We start from the raw sequence: 23,170 nt of genomic DNA, 5'->3' as shown, positions 1-23,170 counted from the left end.
TTCGCTTGAATCTCCCCACCTCCTTTAAAGCCTCTTAAATGAAATCCAAGACACTGACAAGCCTTCTAAGAAAGCCCATGCATCTTTCTAGCCCATGTGAAAGATGCAAAAGGTAGATTCTTGCATTGAACGGACCTGAATTAAGCTGCTTGATGATGAATTCGATCTGGCGGACCATTTCAGCATTGCCTTCTTTGATGAAGCAGCGAAGGATGTCCTCCATTCCCTAGGGGGCAACGGAGAGAGTAAGAGTTAATATTTCAGGGTTTTTTTTTTAATGGGGTGAAACTAGTTTTCAACGGAATAGTTTCACCTAATAAAAAAAAAAAACACCCTTTATGGGGGGGATGGGATATACACAGTACAAAGTCCTCTGCTCAGTACTAAACATTCTTCTTGTTCTTTTTACAACTCACAGTGAAATTATTTTCCTCTTCGTTGACTATCCAACCTAATTATAAAACATTCAGCCAACAAGAAAACCTATTGTACAGAGAACTGGGGGTTGCCAGAAGGAGGTGGGCGGAGGGAGGGGTGAAATAGGCGAAGAGGATTAAGAGGTACAAACTTCCAGTTAGAGAATAAGTAAGCAGTCACGGAGATTAAGGAAAAAAAAAGTACAGTGTTGGGAGTACAGTCATGATGCTGTAATAACATTGTACGGTGACAGATGGTGACTGTAGTTGGCTTGATGAGCACTGGGCCGCATACAGAACTGTTGAATCACCATATTGTACACCTGAAGCTAATATCACACCGTATGTCAACTACACTCTGATAGTAAGTGAAAAAACAAAAAGCTGTAAAATTTTACTGTGTAAGTAAGTATTCTCTTTAGTTTGGGCAGTATGTTGTTTTGGCAGGTGATTTCTTTCTTGTGATTTCTTTAGATTCTTCCTTCTGGATTTTAGGGACAAAATGAAGAGTAAAACCATATGTGTAGAGAAGTAAATGAACAAGTGGAACCTCTTTTTAAACAGCTATCATTCTTCTTCTATCAAAATTATTACAGTCGCCACCCTGTACCTCATTTACTTTATCACAAAATGCTGACGTCAGAATTTTCAATATTGACTAACAGAATTGCAGGAAAATGTAGAGGTGAGACAAGGACTTGAGCACAGGTGTCTGTCTCCCGTCCTTCCTCTTTCCTTGAGGGATGTGAGTGAGGATGTGTGGCTGGAGCTGGTGAGGCTTCTTGCCCTACAAGGCGAAAGTGTGTCGCATCATGAACCCAAAACAGAGGAAGCAGAGAGAAATGGCTCTACTAATGCATGAACTCTGATCAAACTCTGCCTGAAGCTTATGCCTGCACTTCTCAGTGACATAAGCCAGTATTTTCCCCCTTTTAATGTAGGCCTGTTTGGAATCAATAGCTCTAACTGAATCAAAGAAGTGCCTTGTGCCATTTTGAACATGGTGAGTTCCCATCATCTAGAGCAGAGCATTATCTTCTAGAAGGTTAAAACTGGATTGTGTCCGAGCTCCCTCATGAATTAACTGTGTGACCTTCGTCAAATTGCTTCGTTCCTCTCAGCCTGTGTCCTCAACTATAACATAAGGATGGCAACTCTAGTTAACATGAAATTTTTAAAAGATAAAGAATGTAAATTGCGCATCGGTTATATAGACGTATGTTTGTTAAATGCATTGAACTGTGTATGGAAGGCCTGTGCACTTCACTGTTCATAAATCATACTTAAAGAAACAGCATCTAGTCCAACTGCTGGCACACAACAGATGCTCAGTAAATGGTTAAGACTGTGCTTGCTGTGTTTGGAGGGGTTTTGTGGCTCGGAAGAGAGATCTGGTAGCTGAGGCCAAGGGAATAAGCAAGGTTGCAGGTGACAGAAGAGTGAGAGACTTAGGACAGCATCTTTGAGAACTGTAACATGTAACTGGTAGACAGACATAGGTAAGCACACAGAGAACATGAAGCAGCGGCCCGGAAGGGAAGACCAAGTCTGGATAGTCCTTGTATCAAGGAAGAAGGTGCCAAGAGGGCAATGGTCTGCTCCAGCCCAGGGCAGAATGTTTGGCTGGAGTTTAAATCCCATGGACGAGCTTTGTGGCCGACAACTGCTCCAGCCCTGCATGCGGGAGGCTTTGGAGCAGGCATGAGGGCAGCCCTATTGACCTGAAATGCTCTCCTGCCCCAGACCTTGGCGGTCTCTTCAAGTTCAAATGGGGCTCGGTGCACTTGTTTACCATTTTCTCCACTTTGGGGGGTATTATTTAGAGACCGCCATAGTAGCATTTGGTACTGATACAATTTTTATGTGTTCTATGTCATTTTCCACCAGCACACAAATGTTTTTCACAGTTGCAAAAACAGAGTTCTTATCCTCCTCTCGTCTCTTCTCCTGGGACTCACATAGTGTGAGACCTCTGGGTATCGTCCCCCAGGTCTCTGAGGCACTGTCCGTTTCCTCCACATTTTTTCTCTGTGGCCTGGATGATCTCTAAGGGTCATGCTCTCACATCCTTCAACCGTGAGTCTCTCCTCCCCGCCTGGTCCCTGTCCTCTTACTGCTGTTCCCTCCTGTCTTCTCCGCCCTCACCCTGGATGTCCTTCCTCCACACTGCCTTTCGTGCTGCTTGATGCATATCACCTCTGTTCTTTCTTTTTCTTCAGCCTACATGTCTTCTTCCTTGTTTCTGCCTTGGTTGACAATTCCTGTCACTGGAATGACCATTATGCAGAATTTAATCAAGTTTATTTTCCCTGTTCTGTATTGAGATAGCAGATTTTATTTTATTTTTTTTAAAGCAACAGGCAATGAAGTTCTATTGTTTACTGTAACCACACAGAATGGCTCTTGAGTTTTGTTTGTTTGTTTGTTTGTTTTTTAAAGATTTTATTTATGTGACAGAGAGACAGCCAGCGAGAGAGGGAACACAGCAGGGGGAGTGGAAGAAGAAGAAGCAGGCTCCCAGCGGAGGAGCCTGATGTGGGGCTCGATCCCGGAACGCCAGGACCACGCCCTGAGCCGAAGGCAGACGCTTTAACGACTGTGCTACCCAGGCGCCCCTCTTAATTGAGTTTTTATCTCTGGCATAACTGTTGATGTAATTTTAGATGATTAATTAAGAGACTTAGCAATTCTTCTAAGTAAGCAAAATCAAGTGGAGGAACATGTTTCATTGGTCTCAATCGGAATTTGGCCTGTGTTTTGACTGTGGAAATACATTTAATCTCCTCATCATAGCATTTAATATGCACACTGTTAACCTGGTTTCACATTACAGGGAAAAGGACAAACTCCAGTGCTTTTGCTGATTAGAAACACTTGTCATCTCAAAAGATATTAATCACCCGAAGCTTGTTTTATACTTCCAGTATAAACACTAATGTAAATACATTTAATATTGAATTCACTATTTGCCAACCAAACTAGCTACCAGACAGTTTTATCACCGTGAGCAGGGTTTCTGCCCACTTTGGTTGCTGTCAGAGTGCCCGTAGGTTAAGAGTGTCTGGCTTGCACCAGTTCTCACGGCTGCCCCAGGCCCTCTGGGAATCCTGGGGATGCATGTCAGTGGGGACTTTCTCCATTTCACCACTTTCCTGCTAAGCTTCTCCTACTATGAAATCCATAGGCTTTCTCAAAGCCCCAAATTAAAATGAACCAATAAAAATGTCTATAACTCTCTAAAAATAAGCCTGCTGGGAACTTTCTAACACTGTAGTTTTTGTTGTTGTTGTTGTTGTTAGAGAGAGAGAGAGACAGATGGCGAGCATGAGCAAGGGAGGGGGGCAGAGGGAGAGAGAATCTTAAGCAGGCTCCACACCCAGTGCAGGGAGCCCAACACGGACTCAGGACCCTGAGGTCATGACCTGAGCTGATCAAGAGTCAGACGCGCAACTGACTGAGCCACCCGGCACCCCTCTAACACTGTCCTTCTTCTTCTTCTTCTTTTTTTGAGAGAGAGAGACAGAGAGAGAGAGTACAAGAGGGGGAGGGTCAGAGGGAGAAGCAGACGGAGCAGGGAGCCCGACGTGGGACTCAGTCCTGGACTCCGGGATCGTGACCTGAGCCGAAGGCAGTCGCTTAACCGACTGAGCCACCCAGGCGCTCTAACACTGTAGTTCTTAAGACTCAGAGTTAGGGATCCCCTGAGAATCTGATAAAAGTTACAGATTCTCTCCGCAGAAAACTGCAAATGTGTATCTGGCATACCCCTTCCGGGAGTTCACAAACCGTGTGCAAGCCACGGAGCCCAAGCAGCACGGAGCGTGGTCTAGGAGCTCCCTGCTCTAACAGCTTCCGAACTGCGCCACCGACTGAAGCTTACAAACTGCTCAAGCCCATTTTCTTACCATTGCTCTTGCTTCCTCACGAATGGATGGAATAGAAAGGATGCTGTACAGAGCTCCATTCACATATGGCTGTATCTTTAAGGGGAGAAAAAACAGTCATTTGCAAGTTCTCAAACACTGTACAACTCTGTGATCAAACACCCCACCCCAGAACAATCTGGCTAATGAGGAGCGTGAGCGTTACCATCTTCCTGAGCTCTAGGATGCATGTTTCCAAAAGACCGATATCTCCATTTGCACGTCCCAGTGACAGCTACAACTAAGAGTTTAAAGCCAAGTTCATTATTGGCTCCCAAAGCTCACTCCTGCTGTGTTTTACTGCTTAACTAATGTCATGCTGATTACTCAGGCTTCTAGAACCACTGGAGTCATCATTGATTGCTCTCGCTTTTGCTCTCCAACATTCAGTCTCCAAGCTGCCTTTGACAGGAACCCTTCTTTCCCACACACACTGCCACTGTCCTTGCTCAGACATTGTCTGTGACCTAGGTGATGTCGAATCTCCAAAAGGGTCTCTTTGTGTCTTTGACGTTCGCACTGTAGTCCAACAATCATATCACTGTCAAAATTCTACAACATGGGCCAAATCATCCTTCTTCCTACCTCGGAAACCTTGCGTAGAGCCTACCTGGAAAGTCCTAACTTCTTTTTTTTTTTTTTTAAAGATTTTATTTATTTATTCGACAGAGATAGAGAAAGCCAGCGAGAGAGGGAACACAAGCAGGGGGAGTGGGAGAGGAAGAAGCAGGCTCATAGCGGAGGAGCCTGATGTGGGGCTCGATCCGATAACGCCGGGACCACGCCCTGAGCTGAAGGCAGACGCTTAACCGCTGTGCCACCCAGGCGCCCTGAAAGTCCTAACTTCTTAGTACTGTACACAGGCCCCTTCAAGGTTTGGCGTCAATATCATGTGCCCCTGCCCCTCCCTTCCTGCCACCACGAGGTTTACACTGTACAGATCGATCTCACCCTACTTTCAGGGCCCCCACCATACCACACACTCTGCTCTGCTTCCTGTATATCCCTCCACTGTCGCACTGGATTCAGTCTATTTTTACTATTATACTTATGTCTCCCCTATTGTGAGCTCTTCAAGGACTGGACCCATGCTTTGCTCACATAGGTACCCCCAGCATCAAGCCGCACGGGACACGGTGCTTGATAAACGAGAGCTCCCTTTTGAGGAGATATTGTGCTACCCCCTCCACAGCAATGGAGAAGGACCCATTCCCACCATTCTTTTCCAGCACTGGACTTTCTTATACCTTAATTTTCACCAAACGAATGGATAAAGAGGAGAGAGGCATCTTACAGTTGCTCTTACTTCCTTTTCCTGACTATTGGAGAAAGCAGACATCTTGCCTTTGTCTGTAGGTCATCGAGCTGTACTGTCTGTAAACTGCCTGTGTGGGTACTTTATCCTTTTCTTATGTCTTTTACTTATCAATTTACAGGAGCTCTTCATATATAAGGGATATTAAACTTTTGTCCTAAGTGGTGCAAATTTTTCCTCAGGGTATCATTTGTCCATTGACACTCATTGTGGCCTCTTTTTCCATATAAAAAATTTAATGTTCACAGAGTCAAATATGTGCATCCTTTTCTTTATGGCTCCCGGGTCTCATCTTTCAAGATCACAACTATCTCGCATAGGACGGACGTATGTATGTAGCATTTATTTGTGTAGCGAACATATTTCTAGGCTCTAACATGTGTACAGGTAGATTTTCCAGCTCATCTTCAAAGCAAATATATTTGTAACAATTATGACAAGATTTAAATCCTCTGGTCTAGGGGTGCCTGGGTGGCACAGCGGTTAGGTGTCTGCCTTCGGCTCAGGGCGTGATCCCGGCGTTCTGGGATCGAGCCCCACATCAGGCTCCTCCGCTATGAGCCTGCTTCTTCCTCTCCCACTCCCCCTGCTTGTGTTCCCTCTCTCGCTTGCTGTCTCTCTCTGCCAAATAAATAAATAAAATCTTAAAAAAAAAAAATCCTCTGGTCTATTCTGTCCTCAGAGGTAACATACTGGTTCTAACACTTGAAACCAACATTTACTATTGGAGACTGAATATATTTCCCATTGGCTTCAACTGCCTTAGTTGAATAAAATGGTGAAGAGTCTAGAAGTAGTTAAGAACTCTTGATTTTAAAATATAAAAAGCATGGCACACACTGTAACAACCGCCAACCCTTCACTTGCTGAAGCAGCCCGGGTCACTCAGCGGCTCAGGCTGGGGGGATGGAAGATGCGAGAGAAATGAACAGAAGGGGAGCTGTCTGAAACTAAGTGCCTCACTGTGAGCCAGCGGTACTCAGTCCCGTCCTCCCGCTGAGACACCCCTGCACCTACAGCTAAAGAGGTCAGGGTGTTGTTGAGGCTTTGGCTTCAGGTGCAAAGTGAGGCCTCGGCTTCCGCACAGGCATCTGCAGAAAGCCAGTGGGAGAATACTCATACCATTTCCAAGTTTCTGTTAATTAGTTTATCAAGACCTCTACTTTACTTTAAAAGGGCTTGTGGCCCACAGGCTAGATGACAGAAAATCCCACTGTGTTGGGAAGGACACAGGGGAGAGCAGAAGCCGGTACAGCCGTTCTGCAGGGCCATGTGGCGGGGCTCCGACCTGGGACCGACACACGGGGCGAGCCAGCAGTGATGTGTGTGTCTGCCCCCCGGGGGCCCTTGGGGGGCCGGGACGGTGCTGTCACTGAGGACCGCTGTGGCGGCTGAGGGCTGAGGGCAGCTGAGGTGGACAAGCCTGGGGGACTGGATGGGAGGGCTGCAAACAGGGGCTGTTTTGCAGTAGCGAGATTAAGGAATGGGATGTATACAAAGCAACATACAGTGAAAAAGTAAGACAAGAATGACATCTAGAGCACAACACTATTGACACAATTACACATGCAACATGCAACATCAACTGGATTTTCAGGCCACGCGGCACCACAGGGAGAGTCGACGTGGGGGAGGAATGAAGCAGGGTAGGTGACGAGGAGGAGAATAAGGCCTGGGAGGGAGCTGGCACAGACCAAGTGACGGCAGGGCGATAGGAAATGAGGAGTCGGGAATCAACCTCGGGCTTCCCAGTTCTGGAATTTGGAAGGGGGGGTGCACTGACTAGCCAGGCCAGCCCTCCCCCAAGCCCCGGGCTAGCAGCGCTGGCCCAGTACCTCGTGGTTCTCATGGCCAAGCAGATCCGAAAGAACTTTCAGCACCAGACCTGCTATCTTGGCACACATGTTCTTCCCTTTAGGAAAAAGAGTAAAACAAAACATGACATGTCTAAATGCAGAAGCAGTTTCAAGTCAGGCAGACCTGAATACAAATCTTGGCTCCTCTGCTTATGAACTGTGTGACCCGGGGTGAGTCACTTAGCCAATCTGGGCCCCCGTTTCTTCCTCCTGGGATTCCTCAGGGATTATTAATATCTGTTGCAAAGGGTCATGCAGAAGGAAGTAACTCAGTATAGGCTGGGCATCCCAAGTGCTCAGTAAATGGTGGCGCAGAGAGCACAGAGCCGTCCATGAGCGGCAGTGGAAATGCAATCTATTTCAGAACACCACTCTGTCTCCCAAGGGCACATACCAACATCATAAAAATAACACAGGTGTTTTAGCCAATCCAAACATCATAACAATCACTGTAAATAAATTGGTGATACTAAGAAAAGCTGACTAGAATCTGGCAAATGTTCTAAGGCTAAGATACTTGCATATGCTGTTCATTAAGAGAAGACTGAAATCACATTTACTCAGTCAATAACACATGAGTGGTTCAGATTACAAAGCATCCAAAGGCAAAGAAGCTTCTCACAAATAACCCCGAGCTATTTAACCATGTAACCTTCTTCTCCCCAAACTGGGGCTGCTCAGACCGGGGTTGGCCACAGGCTGGACTTGGCACCTCTTCTAAAGAAGCTTCTTCCATCCCAGGTAACAGATCATTTAAACGGGATGGAACCTGTAGAAAAGCTGCAATCACTACCTTTATTGATCAAATGACCTGAAATGTGCAGTGAGAATCCAATCTCCAGGAGAGAAGTGGGAGAGACGGCTGTGTCAGGAGCAGGGAGCACAGCCTGACATCCTTGCTCTACCACCAACTTACCCCTGGAGCATCTTGGAAACACATTTCTCTGTCTTTGGATAGAATGGAGCGTATTTCTTAACTTCCTACCTAATGTAATGAATAATGTAATGAAGATGAAGAAAAATGTAAGCTATTTTAATTTCCTCTTAATTGAGGCACTGCATACATACAAAATGTTCTTTTCCAAAGCCAGAATGGTATCTGGCTTCAGGGATTCAACAGCTGCATAACTAGTTGGAAATGTTTTACACTTTACTTCTGTTTCTGTTTTCTATGAGGGAGACTAAAGGCAAACCACATCAGGCTGGGTGGTCATCCAGGTTCAAGGGTCAGGCTCTCTTCCCCTCCCCCACACCAAAGCCAGAGGGCCCGGGGCCAGGGGCTGTGAGACCTGCGCTCCTGAGGCAGAGGTTCATGAGCAAAGCCACCGAGTACTCCAGCGTATAATCCGACAGGCAATCGGGGTCCTTCAGAATATCAATCAGCCAGAAGATGAGGCCGTCTCGAATCATCGCTGTCTGCAGCGGGCGCCTAGAATGCAAAAGCCTACAGGTCAGCTGAAGCTGGTGAGAAACTCTCCCTGTAAGAGTGTGTGGTGATGTGCAGGCCGATCAGAAAAGACACACTGATGGGTGCCTGGGTGGCTCAGTCAGTGTCCGGTTTTTGGTTTCGGCTCAGGTCATGATCTCGGGGTCCTGGGATCGAGCCTCCTGCCGGGCTTTGGGCTCAGTGGGGAGTCTGCGTGAGGATTCTCTCTCCCTCTGTCTCTCCCCCTTGCTCTCTTTCTCTTTCAAATAAATAAATAAATCTCAAGGAAAAAAAAAGACAAGACAAACTATGTGAAAGGTATAGACTCTGAAGAATATTTTGTTGTTTGACCCACACAACTGAAACAACAAATTCTTTGCCTTTTGCAGGTATCCCTAAGGATTTAGAGAGAGACAAGGCAGTCAGGAGGCCATCCACTTTGAAAATTTCTTTTTCAATATTTAAAATTAGCAGAGTACGTTTCAAATATTTAATAAATATTTACTGATAGCTTTTGGTCTACTTCACCCAGGAGACAGCCATAGAAATAGTTCATTGACAAAGAGATTTTTAGTAAACTCTAGTCTGGCTAGGCACTTTGAGCTGTGTAAAAACAAAGAAAAGCCAAAAACCAGTTCAATCCCATTTTGATTCAGGTCTCGCTAAAGTAAGGGTTAGTTTAATGACGTGGGCAATACAATTTATACAGAATTATTTTCCGCCCAAAGTCCAGGTGTAAGATCTTACAAAATCCAACCCCTCATCCAAATGTGTTATGGCGAGTGTCCTCCTGCCAGCCTCAGGAACCGATGAGATTGGGGCGCCTCGGTGGCTCAGTGGATTCTGCGTCTGACTCTTCATTTCAGCTTAGGTCATGATCTCAGGGTTGTGAGATCAAGCCCCAAGTCCGGCCACATACTGGGCGTGGAGCCTGCCTAAGAGTCTCTTCCTCTTCCTGTGCCCCTCCCCCTACCAAAGAATTGAAGAGATTAAGCATGATGGTATCATCGTGAGAAATCATGTGAATTCTTTGAAAATCAAAACACCATGGAGGAACCATCATTGCACATCTCCTAATGAACAGTTTATGGTAGAACTCCCACCCAGGACAGTATCTGTTTGTGCTTTTTTTTTTTTTTTAAGATTTTATTTTTTAAGTAATCTCTACACCCAACATGGGACGAATTCACAACCTGAGATCAGGAGTCCCATGCTCCACCCACCAAGCCAGCCAGGCGCCATTTGTGCGATTGTTTTTTTTTTTTTTTTTAAAGATTTTTATTTATTTGACAGAGATAGAGACAGCCAGCGAGAGAGGGAACACAAGCAGGGGGAGTGGGAGAGGAAGAAGCAGGCTCCCAGCGGAGGAGCCTGATGTGGGGCTCGATCCCATAATGCCGGGATCACGCGCTGAGCCGAAGGCAGACGCTTAACCGCTGTGCCACCCAGGCGCCCCTGTTTGTGCGATTGTTAAACACCACACTCACCTCATCAGTGAAATTTATTGGAATTCAATGAAGGCTACACTCTTAGTAATCCTAACTACTTTCTGCATTGATTGTACAGACCTTAAAACATTGCAAAAACATTAAGCATATTTCTAGAACAGAATAGCTTATTACTGTTTGAAGCACAAGAAAAAACTGGCAATAAATACCTATATTACCAGGAGGAAGAATTTCTTCATTATATCTTATCTTTGTTACTGAACTACATTTATTAAGTTTCCAAAAATTTTCCAAATACAGTCAACATCAAGCTAAATTATCTTTATAAACAAACAAAAACCAAGTGTTCATATGATCTGAAGAAATAAAAACTCTGGAGTTTACTACTTACAGTTCTTTTCAATTCACACATAGTTAGAGCAAGACTTTTCATTGGCAGGGACCGGGCAAATAGTAGGAACTGAACACGTACCGCTTTCCCTCACTAAACGTGCACACTTAGAATAACTCACTTTGCAGGCTTTAGGTTCCTAGCGAGAGTCAATCACATGTCAACCACCTCTGACAGGAAGAATGTATGTCCGGGAGAGGACTGACGGTCAGAAAAAGCTGAGGACTCAAGGTGCTAGAATTCTTACAAAGGCGAAGAGAAAGGGAGGTGCTCCTGAGGGAATCCACATGCTGAAGAATTCCGTATGACTCAGCAACTCCACTCCTAGACACTGACTGGCTCAGGGGAAGGGAAAGGATGCGTCCACACAAAGACTTGTAGGCAAATGTTCGGAACACGATTATGCATAATAGCCCAAGAGCAGACATAATCCAGATGTCCATCAACTGATGAACAGATAAACCAAATGTGGTCTAGCCACGAAATGGCGTGTTCTTCAGTGTTACAACGCAACAAAGCATGGACACAGGCTACCACATGGACGAGCCTCAAACACACGACGCTCAGGGAAAGAAGCCAGTCACAACAGAACACGCACTGTATAATTCCATTTGTCTAAAAATGCCCATTATGGGCATTTTAATCAGTGGTTCCGTGGGGCTGGGGGTAGGAATGGGGACTGGAAATGGCCATGAGGTTTCTTTGTGTGGTGATGGAAATGTTCTAAAATTAGCTTGTGGCGATGGCTGTACAACTCTGAACGGTACATGTAAGAGGGGTGAGTTCCGTGCTATGAGAGTACACTTCGATAAAGCCGTTAATGAACAAAAAGCTCTAGGTGGATACAGGGTCCAAGTCACGACAGGGTCCGGATGGAGACGACAGGGTGGGCTGCTGGGACGTACGGACAAGGAAACGAGAGGCTCCAGCCCTGCCCTCCACGGGACTACCCAGCACACCGACTGGGACTGTTCGTTTACGTGCACCTCCCACAACGGGCTGTGCGCAACTCGCAGGCTGCGCCCTATCAGATTTTGTTCACATGCCCATCTCTGCACGTGCACGTGGCCTGAAACACAATCCAGCCCCTGGCCAGCGCCGGCTACCGTTCACGAGGAGACCGCGACAGAGCCTTTCCCTCCACAGCAGCTTGAGCAGGAGGGTTCGAGGATTCAAGATAACCTTTCCAGCTCTATCTTGGAAAGTCACCCAACCTCTCTGAAATGTTAACTGAAAATATCATCTGCCTCTTGGGCTGCCCCTGGGATTAAACAGAGGCTCACATAAGCCCTGTTTGATTTCACGGGAGCCACCATGACCTACTGCACGGTCAGCACCTGAGGCTGAACTTCTGCAAGGCCCCGAGAACGTTCTCGCGGGTGACGATGTCCTCATCCTCCTCCTTCAGCCTTTCCTCCAGCATCCGCAGCACCTTTGTGTTCTGGGCCAGGTAGAGGCGACCTAATAATATAATCAGAGATGCACAGGTAAGAGACTTTATCTTGTGTTAAGTTCATGCCCCGAAACCACTTTCTATGAACACTTTGCATGTAATACATGTAGAGTTTAGGTAATTTTAGGTTCTAAAAAAAACTTAAAACCTATTTCTTCTGCAAAATTGGTTTTATCCAATCAACTATCTAATGAAGAGAAAACCACTCTTCTTATAATCGAAACATAATTCATCATGGGGTGCCTGGGTGCCTCAGTTGGTTAAGCCTCCAACTCTTGATTTCAGCTCAGGTTGTGATCTCAGAGTTGTGAGACCAAGCCCCGTGTCGGGCTCCACACTCATTGGAGAACCTGCTTCTCTGTCTCTGTCTCTCTCTCAAATAAATAAATAAATAATCTTTAAACATAATTCATCACTATGTTTTTGTGGGAGAACTGCCAGATCTACAGGGAGAAAGAAGGTGAGGGATCTGTATGGACTCCTTAGTCTTTATAATAGAGGCAACCAAACAATAATGCTTTCTGGGCGCACTCCTTGCTCCTTCTAGAAGATGTACCTGTGGCCTGGAGAAGGAGTCAGGAACCATACCTGGGACCCCCCAGTAAGCCCGGTTATCACTAGCCCATTGTGGACTTGTGTCCTGATGCAGATGATGTTAATGTCTGTATTCTCGTTCATAATAAAGGTCTGCTAAATGGTTGGAAGAACAAGCAAATGAATGAGTGAACCAACCAACTTTTGGGAGTATCATATATTCATAATTTGAAAACTCCCTTTATTCACATTTAAAAAGCTGAAACAAAGCAGAACCCATGAAAGATAAAAATACTTTGTAAAATCATTTTGGATTCAGCTTTGGTATGTATTATCTTTGGAATTTTCAAACCCCCTTGGTTTAAGAGGTTATCTGCTTCTTTTTTTTAAGATTTTATTTTTAAGGGGCACCTGGGTGGCGCAGTCGTTAAGCATCTGCCTTTGGCTCAGGGCGTGATCCCGGCGTGATGGGATCGAGCCCCACATCAGGCTCCTCCGCTGGGAGCCTGCTTCTTCCTCTCCCACTCCCCGTGCTTGTGTTCCCTCTCTCGCTGGCTGTCTCTATCTCTGTCACATAAATAAATAAAATCTTAAAAAAAAAAAAAAAGATTTTATTTTTAAGTAATCTCTACGCCCAATGTGGGGCTCGAACCCACAACCCCGAGAGGTCAAGAGTCACACGCTCCAACGACTGAGCCAGCCAGGCACCCCGAGAGGTTGTACCCTCTTGAAGGAAATGATGCAGTACTTATTGGGATCAGCTTTGATTATTTCACTAACCTTATTTTGCCTTAAGCAGAAAATTATAGAAAATGCATTTCCTATTATATACTTGAAAAAATCTAAATAGTACCATTACTAAACCAGAAAGCCTATAAAACAAAACCAGAAGGCTTATAAAATAGACTCCAAAGCCATTAAAATTTGCTCTGACATAAACTAAGCGATACGACAACCACCAGTTTTCATGAGACGCCTTCGACGCACTAAACGCGAAGATACTAGGAAACGCACAGCGCCTTTAAGAGACTTAAAGAAGAACGTCCACTTTCAAAGGAACGAAATGCATTAAGTAAGACCTAGCTGCTCTCTTTGAAGAAACGCTGATGACTCACCTTCTGCCAGGGACGCGAAAGCATTGATGAGCCGGGCCATGTACTGCCGCACCACCTCGCTCTTGGAGTGCAGCAGCTGAAGCACGCGTCTCTGCGGGGACAGTCACCCAGAGAGGGAAATGATGGCGTTAAAGAACACAGAGCTGAACACACGCCTCCTCTACGGGTCTGCTGTTCGCTGCCTCTGCGCGGATTTATTACAGGTGAAATAGACTAAAGTCAACACTTCATCTGAAATCTCAACTTCCAACCGATCTTTTATGAGAGTTGACAAAAACAAGCTATTCAGACTTCTAAGCTGAAAGACTGAGTTATACAGAGCGCTTAGCCAGGGACTGGCACGCGGGAGGCTATGCCGTTTGCAATGATTGCTGCTCATGTGTTTCCAGGTTAATGATGGATCCAATACACGCATCTAATTTTGCTCCCTGCAAACCACAGTAAAATCTCAGTGCATGGATTTCTTTTTTAAAAAGATATAAATTCTAAAGGACAGAGAGACAGCGCAAGAAATTTTAACAACACAATTTCAGAATCAGGAATGCAGGGTGGTGACAGACTTAGCAAACCCAAGAATGCCAAGTCTTGAAGGCAGCAACGGGCAATGAGGAATTACCCAATTAACAGCACTTAATCCTCAAAAGGAAAAAAAAATAAAGAAGAATGGGGGCGCCTGGGTGGCACAGCGGTTAAGCGTCTGTCTTCGGCTCAGGGCGTGATCCTGGCGTTATAGGATCGAGCCCCACATCAGGCTCCTCCGCTATGAGTCTGCTTCTTCCTCTCCCACTCCCCCTGCTTGTGTTCCCTCTCTCACTGGCTGTCTCTATCGCTGTCGAATAAATAAATAAAATCTTTAAAAAAAAAAATAAAGAAGAATGAATGAAAGCTGTTAAAGCAGCAGCTGGATCCCACTCTTGTTGCTCCGGGACTACTGTCTTCCCGCATACTTCCCACCATCGGTCTGGGGGTGTTCCTTTGCGAGAGTTACAAGAAGTGTGAGGACTTAGTTGCACAGGTAGGTAGTCAGGGCCAGGGTCCCCAGCAAGAAAGTATGGAGTCAGGACACCTAAAATAAAATAGCACCGACATCCTGTTTTGCAGCTTAGAAAGGACCACACTCGCATTCTGTTTTGCAGTCTTTGCAGAAATGACTTCTGCAAAATGTCCTAAAATAAGACAATTAACCACAAAGCATTTGTCAATATCATGGGCAAGGGGCAGTTAAGACCTAAGCCCCCAGATGTCAGCAAAAAAAGACCATCAGCACAGAGACATTAACCTAATAGGTAGACAGATACGTGCCCAGAGCCCTGATTGGCACGACTCAGCACACCCTGACTGCTTAAGATAGTTTGGCAAAAGAGATCCTAAAACCCCCTAAACTTAGATACTCTGGGGGCAATCCACTCGGGCCCCCCTCCCTCTCCAGGAGCTTTATACTCTTGCTCAATAAACTTTGATTTGCTGCCCACCACTCTTTGTCTGGTCTACCCTTCATTCTTCAAAACGACGTGACCAAGAACTGTGGGCACTACGGGAGACAAAAATCCTATAACAGAGGGGGCACGTGGCACAGGTGAGCAGGGCTTCTACACCCAAATGGGGAGAAGGGACATGCCTTAATGCAGAATGAATGCTGAACAGAGAGCAACCCATCCTCTTCTACCTGGCTCCCAGAATGCTGCACTCAGATCCTCACCCTCTAGGTAGGAGATCAGAAGACTCTTTCGGAGGAAAATGACCAGCCCAAGAGAAAAGAGTCAGAGGTCCTAAAATCAGAGGTTCCTACTAGAGAGCCCGCCTGGATCACCCTCAGTGGGGTTCTGCGTCTCCAGGCCCTACTGTCACACAGAATTTCCAAACGGCTTTCGTTCCCTGCACCCCACCCCAGGAAAACATTATGAGATAACCAATGTCTACCAGAAGCCCAAGGCCAAGTTTCCAATATGGGAGATAGGGTCAAAACAAATGCGCGGGGGAGGTAACCTGAAGGAAACGGGACTGTGCAGGGAGAAGAAAACCAGAGATAAGCAAACGTGTCACTCAGAGTAAGCTCTGAGACACAAGAGGCTGTACTCTATCCATGAAAAAGATTGCCATAAAAAGGGGGAGTGAAAAACTCGACAGAAGGGTTGGAAAATAAAGATGAGGAGATCTCCCAGAAAGTAGAGCAAGAAGAAAAATTTGGAAAATATGAAAGAAAAGACAGAATTAGAGAACCAGTTCAAGAGGTCCAACATTCAGAGAGAAAGAACTGAGAAAACAGAGAGGAAATCATCAACAAAATAAACTCAAGAAAAGTTCCCAGAACTACACTTTTCAGAGGGAAAGAGCTCACAAACCACTCAAAACAATGAATCAGAATACACCTCATGAAAGACATCAGTGGGACATTTATTAACAATGGTGATAGAAGACTCAACAGGCTGCTAGGGAGAAATAACCAGGCCACATACGAAGGATCGGGAATCAGAATGGCTTTGGACTTCTCAACAGCAACACTGGAACCTAAAGGACAATGGAGCAAGATCTTCCAAATAATGAAGAAAAATTATTTAGAACCCAGAATTCCATACAAAGAATAAAGACATTTTCTGACATATATCATCTCAAAAAAATCTACTTCTCACCCATCCTTTCTCCAAAAGTTATTAACTATAAGACGTGCTCCACCAACCTAGAGAATAAGAAAGAATAGTGATTCTCGAAAGCGTGGTCCTGGACCAGCAGCAGCAGCATCACCTGAAAACTTGGTGGGGACGTAAATTCTCAGGCCCCATCCCAGACTTGCTCACTGGAAACCGCAGCGGCCCAGTAATGTGTGTTTTAATGAACTTTCCAGGTGATAAGACTGCACGCTAAACTCTGAGAACCGCTCAGCTATTAGAACTCGCTAAACAACCGGTCCAATTTCTTTGGTGTCATGGTGACACGGCATCCATTCTGCTCGAGTTTTCCTGCTCTGCAGATTCTTGGACATCTTAAGATGGCTCCAGCTCATTCCTTGCTTAAACTAAACCATGGCAATTAAAAATAATGACTCGGGGAAGAAATGCCATTTCTTTGATGGCTACAGAGATCATGGCATTGTGACAAATATCACAAAACCTAAGACGTCTTTCATTATAGAATACATTTTTTTTAATAAATACAACCAAAAAAGAAAAGAAGCCAATTAAACTACAACAGGACATCAACTACTAGATATGCTCCAATTTCCCAGAATCCTAAAATGGGGGAAAAAACGCACAGATTCAATGAAATAAGATAGTTTTAGAAAGACTCAAAATTGAATTTATTCTTTGAATCTGAGTTTGTAAAGTCACAATAACATATTTTTCTGTTGCTTCATGCCTGATAAGTTGGTTTCAATTCCATAACAAAAATAAGCAGAAATAAAAGTAAAAGGAAATAAGTCAAAAATTTGAGAGACTATTTTTCAAACTTAACTCTTTCATGGGAGCAGTAAGACTACATTCAAAGAATAAACTGGCAACTCAAAGTTCTCGAACGCCTGTGCACAGGATAGTCTAACGTGTGATTAGCCTCTGCAGGGTGCTTTTTCATCGGCGATCTAAGGGGTGCTGATATGCCACCCAGTGCACACCCTGCGAAGCTTCAGAATAGGAAGGTAAGGTACTTAGATCATTTTGGATAACACTGAATGGAGACACTGAAATGCAGTGTCTTTATATAGTGTTGATAACAGGTAACGGGGTGAGGAGTGGGGAGGGAACCGCCACGCATTGGCTACTCCTGCTGGGCACTGGGTTAGATACTTCCCACATGTGACCAAATGCAATCATCCCTACGACTTCACGAGGCAGGTGATGGCTCCTTCTCCGAGATGGGAGGCGCCCTGAGACCCAGTAACTTACATAAGGTTATCTGGCTCCTGGGCGGTAGGGCAGAGGTTTGAAACCAGTTAATCTCACTCCGGATCCCATACTTTTCCCACTGCATCGTCAGACCTGCCTGGTCCGAAACTATATACAAATATAGTGTTAACATATTTTAAGTCGGGCCCAGATGAAAAACAAATGAATTGGCTTACCTGCCCTGCCCGCCGTAAGTCACGCTGCGCTTGCAGGACTCATGGTTAAGCAGCAGAGTGAGGGAAAGAGCTGGGATTTTGGGAAAAGGAAAAATGACAGGAAAGAGCCCCAGAGTTGAATTAAGCAGTTCTAACCTGTGTAGGATTCTATTAGAGGTGAAAAGTAGGCCAATGTCTGGGGTGAACAGCAGACCTCACCAGCTAACAGGAGGTTGACATACAATCATTAGGCTGAAAATATCCTATAAAGTCAAGTCTCCACCCACTGCTAAGATCATCCCCCTCGAAATGAAGGCCCTGGCTGGGCTCTGGCCCATCTCTCACGGACCTGGCTGTGGCTGTGACAATCCAGGAGGTCATTGCCGATGTAGGCTTCCAGAACGGTCTCCCTCTGCTCTCCAGGATGGGATGTGGTCAAGCGCTAGAATAAAGAAAAAGAAAAGTAGCAGACCCAAGTCTTAATATGGAGAAAAATATTCATATAGCGGGTGCCTTTTAAATGGCAGAAGCAGTAACTACACGTTTAACCAAAGGAAATAATAACCTGGTGGGGGAGTGGCTACCCAGGCAACCAGTCAACTAACAAGAAGTTAGGATGTTCTACTTCCTAAAGGGTGATGAAGGAGTCAACTTACACACATGAACTCTCCAGAGAAGGGAAGTGATAAAATGCCCAGACAGTAAGTGTACCGATAAGGGGCAACCCACAAACACGTAGAGGTTTTCTCACAGGAAGGGGCTCTAGAGTTGGCCCCTGAAGGACGAGCAGACTATTAGCCAGCACAGGGGAAGGTGAGCATGATGGCGAGTGGGCGCGGGCAGGGGAGGAAGTGTGGTACCGGTCGGGGAGGGGTGAAAATGCAGGGCGCAGGCAGGGGAGAGCTCAGTGCCGGGTGGGCACGGCAGGTTGTGGAGGGCTTAGAGCCAATGCATCACCAACAAATGAGACTTTATACTATAGGGACCGATGCAGCGATTGCGTGCGTGTGTGTGTAAGGGGTAGGTGGGTAGAATTTTGTAGATTTTGAAAGTCATAAGTCTCTTGCATTTAACACAATGAATTCACTCACTGTCCAGAGGGCTAGAAAAAAAAATGTTGTATGGGGAGTGTGTGAAATGTGTGTGTTTGTGTATATATGAGTGTGTACAGGCATGAATTATATGAGAAAGTCACATAACTAAAGTAAGCAAATGTCCTTGCTTTTCCGGGAAAATCCTACTAAAGACCCCTGAGACTGTGGGCCCTGCCTCTGGCCGAGGAGGAGCTGGACATGTAAAGAACCACATAGCGAGAAGACAAGAGCAGCAGACCCCCTCAAGACTGAAGGGTGGAGGCCTCCAGAGGCGCGTGTCGAGGACAGACTGGATCCACGCGGCCAAAGAGGAAGGCCCTGAGGGGGGAGAGGGCTATATTAAAGGAGGGTGTGCCAAGAGTCTCACACGTGGGGGCTGGAATGGAGTGGAAGGGTGAGAAGCTAGAGGGGAACACAAAGATAAGATCTTAAGACACCTGTTTATTTTTCCTGGTTATTCTGTGACAATGTCATTCACTCGGCAAAGGAATAGCCTGTCTCAGCAAGAGGCTCGGTAGCACGGACTGAGAGGAGGTGCTGGGTGGACAAACTGGGAGCCAGAGAATGAGTCTGGTAACTTGAGCAGACAGACGCAATGTGCGTGTCAGGAAGGGCCCCCGGAGATGACTTGTGCTGCCCACCCACCCTATCAACTGAGGCAGACTTCACCAGCTGACCACAGGACTCCTTCTGTGATCCTGGATGCACCTCAGAGTTCCCTCAAGACCATATTCAGGAAGCACAACCATCCATCAGAAGTGCAAGGGAGGAGACCTTTTTCTACAGAGATGGGGAAATTACTCAAAGCCATTTTGATGCCAACACACCCTGAAATTCAGGGATCTGTGAGGGGCCTGACACTATTACAGCCTAAGTTAGAATGGATCATTCAGTTAGAGCCAACCAGTGTTGGCCTAGACCTGCAGTTTTCCAAGTGTTGTCTGGGGAATCCTAGAGGTCTCCAAAGACCTTCCAAGGAGTCTACAAGGTCATGATTATTGTCATAATAATACTAAGATGTGATTTATCTTTTTTTCTTAAGATTTTATTTTATTTCTTTTTAAGAGTTTATTTGAGAGAGAGAGAGAGAGAGAAAGTGCCACAAGCAGGCGGAGGGGCAGAGGGGAAGGGAGAAACAGACTCACTGCTGAGCAGGGAGCCTGATGCGGGGCTCGATCCCAGGACCTCGGAATCATGACCTAAGCTGAAGGCAAATGCTTAACTAACTGAGGTGCCCAGGCACCCCTAAAGATTTGATCTTTTTAAGTAATCTCTACACCCAGGGTGGGGCTTGAACTCACGAACTCGAGATCAAGAGTCGCATGCTCTACTGACTGAGCCAGCCAGGAGCCCCTGATTTATCTTTTTCGTGGTCAATCTCTCAGAGGCTATATGAAGTGTGACACTGTGATGACTCAATTGGGGAAGCAGATGTGAGAATCCAGCTGTCCCTCCATCGGGCCAGACATTAAAGAACTTTGCCAAAATGTAAAACAATGCCACTTTCCTTACTCATTTTTTTTGTTTGTTTGGAAAATAGTTATTTTTTCTATTTAAAAAATATGTTATTTATGTTATGTTCTGGGTTCATTATTATAGTTCATCTTAAATGAATTAATATTTAAAATGTTCTGTTTTAATTTTTTTTTTTAAAGATTTTATTTATTTATTCGACAGAGATAGAGACAACCAGCGAGAGAGGGAACACAAGCAGGGGGAGTGGGAGAGGAAGAAGCACGCTCATAGCAGAAGAGCCTGATGTGGGGCTCGATCCCAGATCGCCGGGATCACACCCTGAGCTGAAGGCAGACGCTTAACTGCTGTGCCACCCAGGCGCCCCTCAGTTTTAATTTCTAATACTGTAAATATTGGTAGATAAAATTCACATAAACTAAAGCCTTTGGGGTCCTCAGTAATTTGAGTGTCGACGGGTCTGAGACTAAAAATCTTGAGAACCACTGGCTTCACTGGGACCAATCTGAAGAGTGGGAAGAAAAGCAACAATTCAGAGGAGGCCTGGCTTCCCTTACAGACTGGTTCAGCAGTGTCCTCCCCTGCAGTCCGCAGGAGTGGGAACGCCTGGAGGCAGAGGTCTTTGTGAAGCTGTCACGACAGAATGACTCTGGGCTCTCACGCACCGACCTGCTGGCTGGGAGGGTGGCTCACGACTGAGGACGGGGACAGGCTTGAAACTGCGCACAGCAAAAGGCCGAGGGAGGGCAAAGGCAACTGCGAGGTCAACACCCGGATTTTGCCAGGAGGCCAAGGCCGTCTTCAGAGGCTGTTTTTACCTTTAGCTCTTGGCGTTGGCAGGCAGCACGAAGAAGGATTTGTAGTAGCTGGGTTGCAAGATACGAGCAAGGTAGCCAGCCAAGAAAACCAGCATGGTCTTTTTTTTTTCCCCTTGACTTCAAGGGAAAGGTACATACCCAGCGCAGAGCCTGCAACAAGAAGGCTTTCAAGCGGTCGCTCCCCAAAATCAAATCCTTCTTCAGCTTCTCATAATCCAAGGAGGGCAGCAGTGGGACATCCTTTAGTTTCCTACTCAGCAACACAAGTTCAAAGAGAGAGAAAAGGGCAAAAGGGCACATTCATGAGACCTTCTGAGTATCGGGACACCACGGGCGGCCCAGCTGTTTTCTCTGCTCCTGGAACGAAGTCCAGGCTCCCCGCCCTCAGCTTCATTAAGCGCCGCTCTGCCTTTCCTGTGGCTGTACTGGGGCTTTGCTGAACATCTTTCCCCAAACGAGGAGTAGGGCCCTGCCTGACCAGACTGAGAAATCGCTGCATTCGCACTGGGCCAGGGCTCCGTCCAGCAGGGATGGAGTCACCCCAGAGGCGCCAGAACTTGCTGACGGCTCAAGTCCTATTTAGAATCTGGAGCAAAGCCCAAATCGGCAGCGGCAGCAGCAGCCCGCCAGAGTTCTCCCCAAAACCTGCAGCCACTGCCCGCTCAAGCCCGAGGGACCGAACCGGGGGGATGTGAAGGACAGAGCAGGTTAGGAAAGAACGGTGCAGAGCAGGTGCAAGTAGACCCCATGGTGCTAAAGGGTGTGTCAGGAGGTAGCGCGGGTTCGAATCTGGGAAAGGAGCAAGCAGGCCGGTGTGCACGCCCTCCTCGAGAGGACTCTGGGGGAGCCCTCGGGGGAAGCCAGGTTTCCCCTGCGTCTCCGCAGTTTGTTCTGTTCCACAGGAGGAGACTGGAGTGCGCACCCGCACCTGGAGAACCAGTGAAAAGGGAGTGAGGCCTGTGGTCTAGTTAACAACACCACCTCTGTTAACGTCCTTGCTTTGATGTTGTACTCAGCACCGAAGATGTCACGGGGCGGGGGGACACTGCGCAGGGAATATTAATATTAAGATCAATACTCCCGGCACAATACTAAATGGGGGCTCAGGAGGACTTGGTGAAAAGATGCATGATGAAAGGTTCTTGGGGTGCCCAGCTGGCTCATTCGGTAGAGCGTGCCAACTCTTTATCTCGGGGTCGTGAGTTCGAGCCCCATGTTGGGGGTAGAGATTACTTAAAAAAATAAAATCTTAAAAAAATAGGATTAACGGTTCTGCTGCTTTTCATTGACATGTAACTGAGATGCATTCGTTGCAACATTCGACATCGTGATCTGCCACTTGTACGGGGTGCGAAGTGGTCACGCACTGAGTCTTTTACCCTCTGTCACCATACGTGTTTCCTTTCCTGGGATGAGAATTTTTAAGATTTACTTTCTCAGCAACTTTGAAGTTTGCACTACGATATTATTCACTACAGCTCCCATGCCGTCCACTGCTCCCAGGAGTTTCTGTTTTACAAGTGGAAGTTTGTACCTCTTGGTCTTCACCCATTTCACTCGTTTCATTAGCTTTAAAGGGTGGAATAGAGGTAAGGGTGGGTGGAAGGGTGGAAAGGAGGTAAGACTCCGGGGGGGCAGCATTTAGGGTACTGTAAATTTTCTTCATATGTGCCTAGAGCATTCAACTTTTCTATAATGAGCATGTATTACGTTATAAAAAAAATATCACATGCTGATTTTCTTAACGTTAGTTTTTAAAAGACAAAGTGAGATCCTCTCATAGGGCCCTGGAGAAAAGGCCAGAGAACGGGGCAACAAGTGAGATCTCAGTACACACTCCTGGGAGGAGGTTCGATTCCGTACCTCACACCGCAG

The 23,170-nt window shown here is 46.1% G+C and overlaps 1 protein-coding gene across 4 annotated transcripts in view; it reads right to left on the bottom strand.

Moving 5' to 3' along the window:
- The window catches only part of ARMC9 (armadillo repeat containing 9), a 147,138-nt gene that overhangs the window by 76,823 nt on the left and 47,145 nt on the right, over positions 1-23,170 (bottom strand). For all 4 annotated transcript variants that reach the window (XM_045794135.2, XM_045794136.2, XM_045794137.2 and 1 more), the window contains 8 exons: positions 21,434-21,545; positions 18,260-18,352; positions 13,878-13,968; positions 12,113-12,236; positions 8,800-8,939; positions 7,490-7,566; positions 4,322-4,396; positions 136-226 (listed from right to left, as the gene is read on the bottom strand). In XM_045794135.2, the coding sequence (XP_045650091.1) occupies positions 136-226; positions 4,322-4,396; positions 7,490-7,566; positions 8,800-8,939; positions 12,113-12,236; positions 13,878-13,968; positions 18,260-18,352; positions 21,434-21,545 (803 nt within the window). The remainder of the gene's footprint in view (positions 1-135; positions 227-4,321; positions 4,397-7,489; positions 7,567-8,799; positions 8,940-12,112; positions 12,237-13,877; positions 13,969-18,259; positions 18,353-21,433; positions 21,546-23,170) is intronic.

The sequence above is a fragment of the Ursus americanus genome, chromosome 1, assembly GCF_024610735.1.
Source record: "Ursus americanus isolate L20-20 chromosome 1, mUrsAme1.1.p, whole genome shotgun sequence".
In the NCBI taxonomy this organism is placed as follows: Eukaryota; Metazoa; Chordata; class Mammalia; order Carnivora; family Ursidae; genus Ursus; species Ursus americanus.
This window is presented reverse-complemented; position numbering and strand designations above follow the sequence as displayed.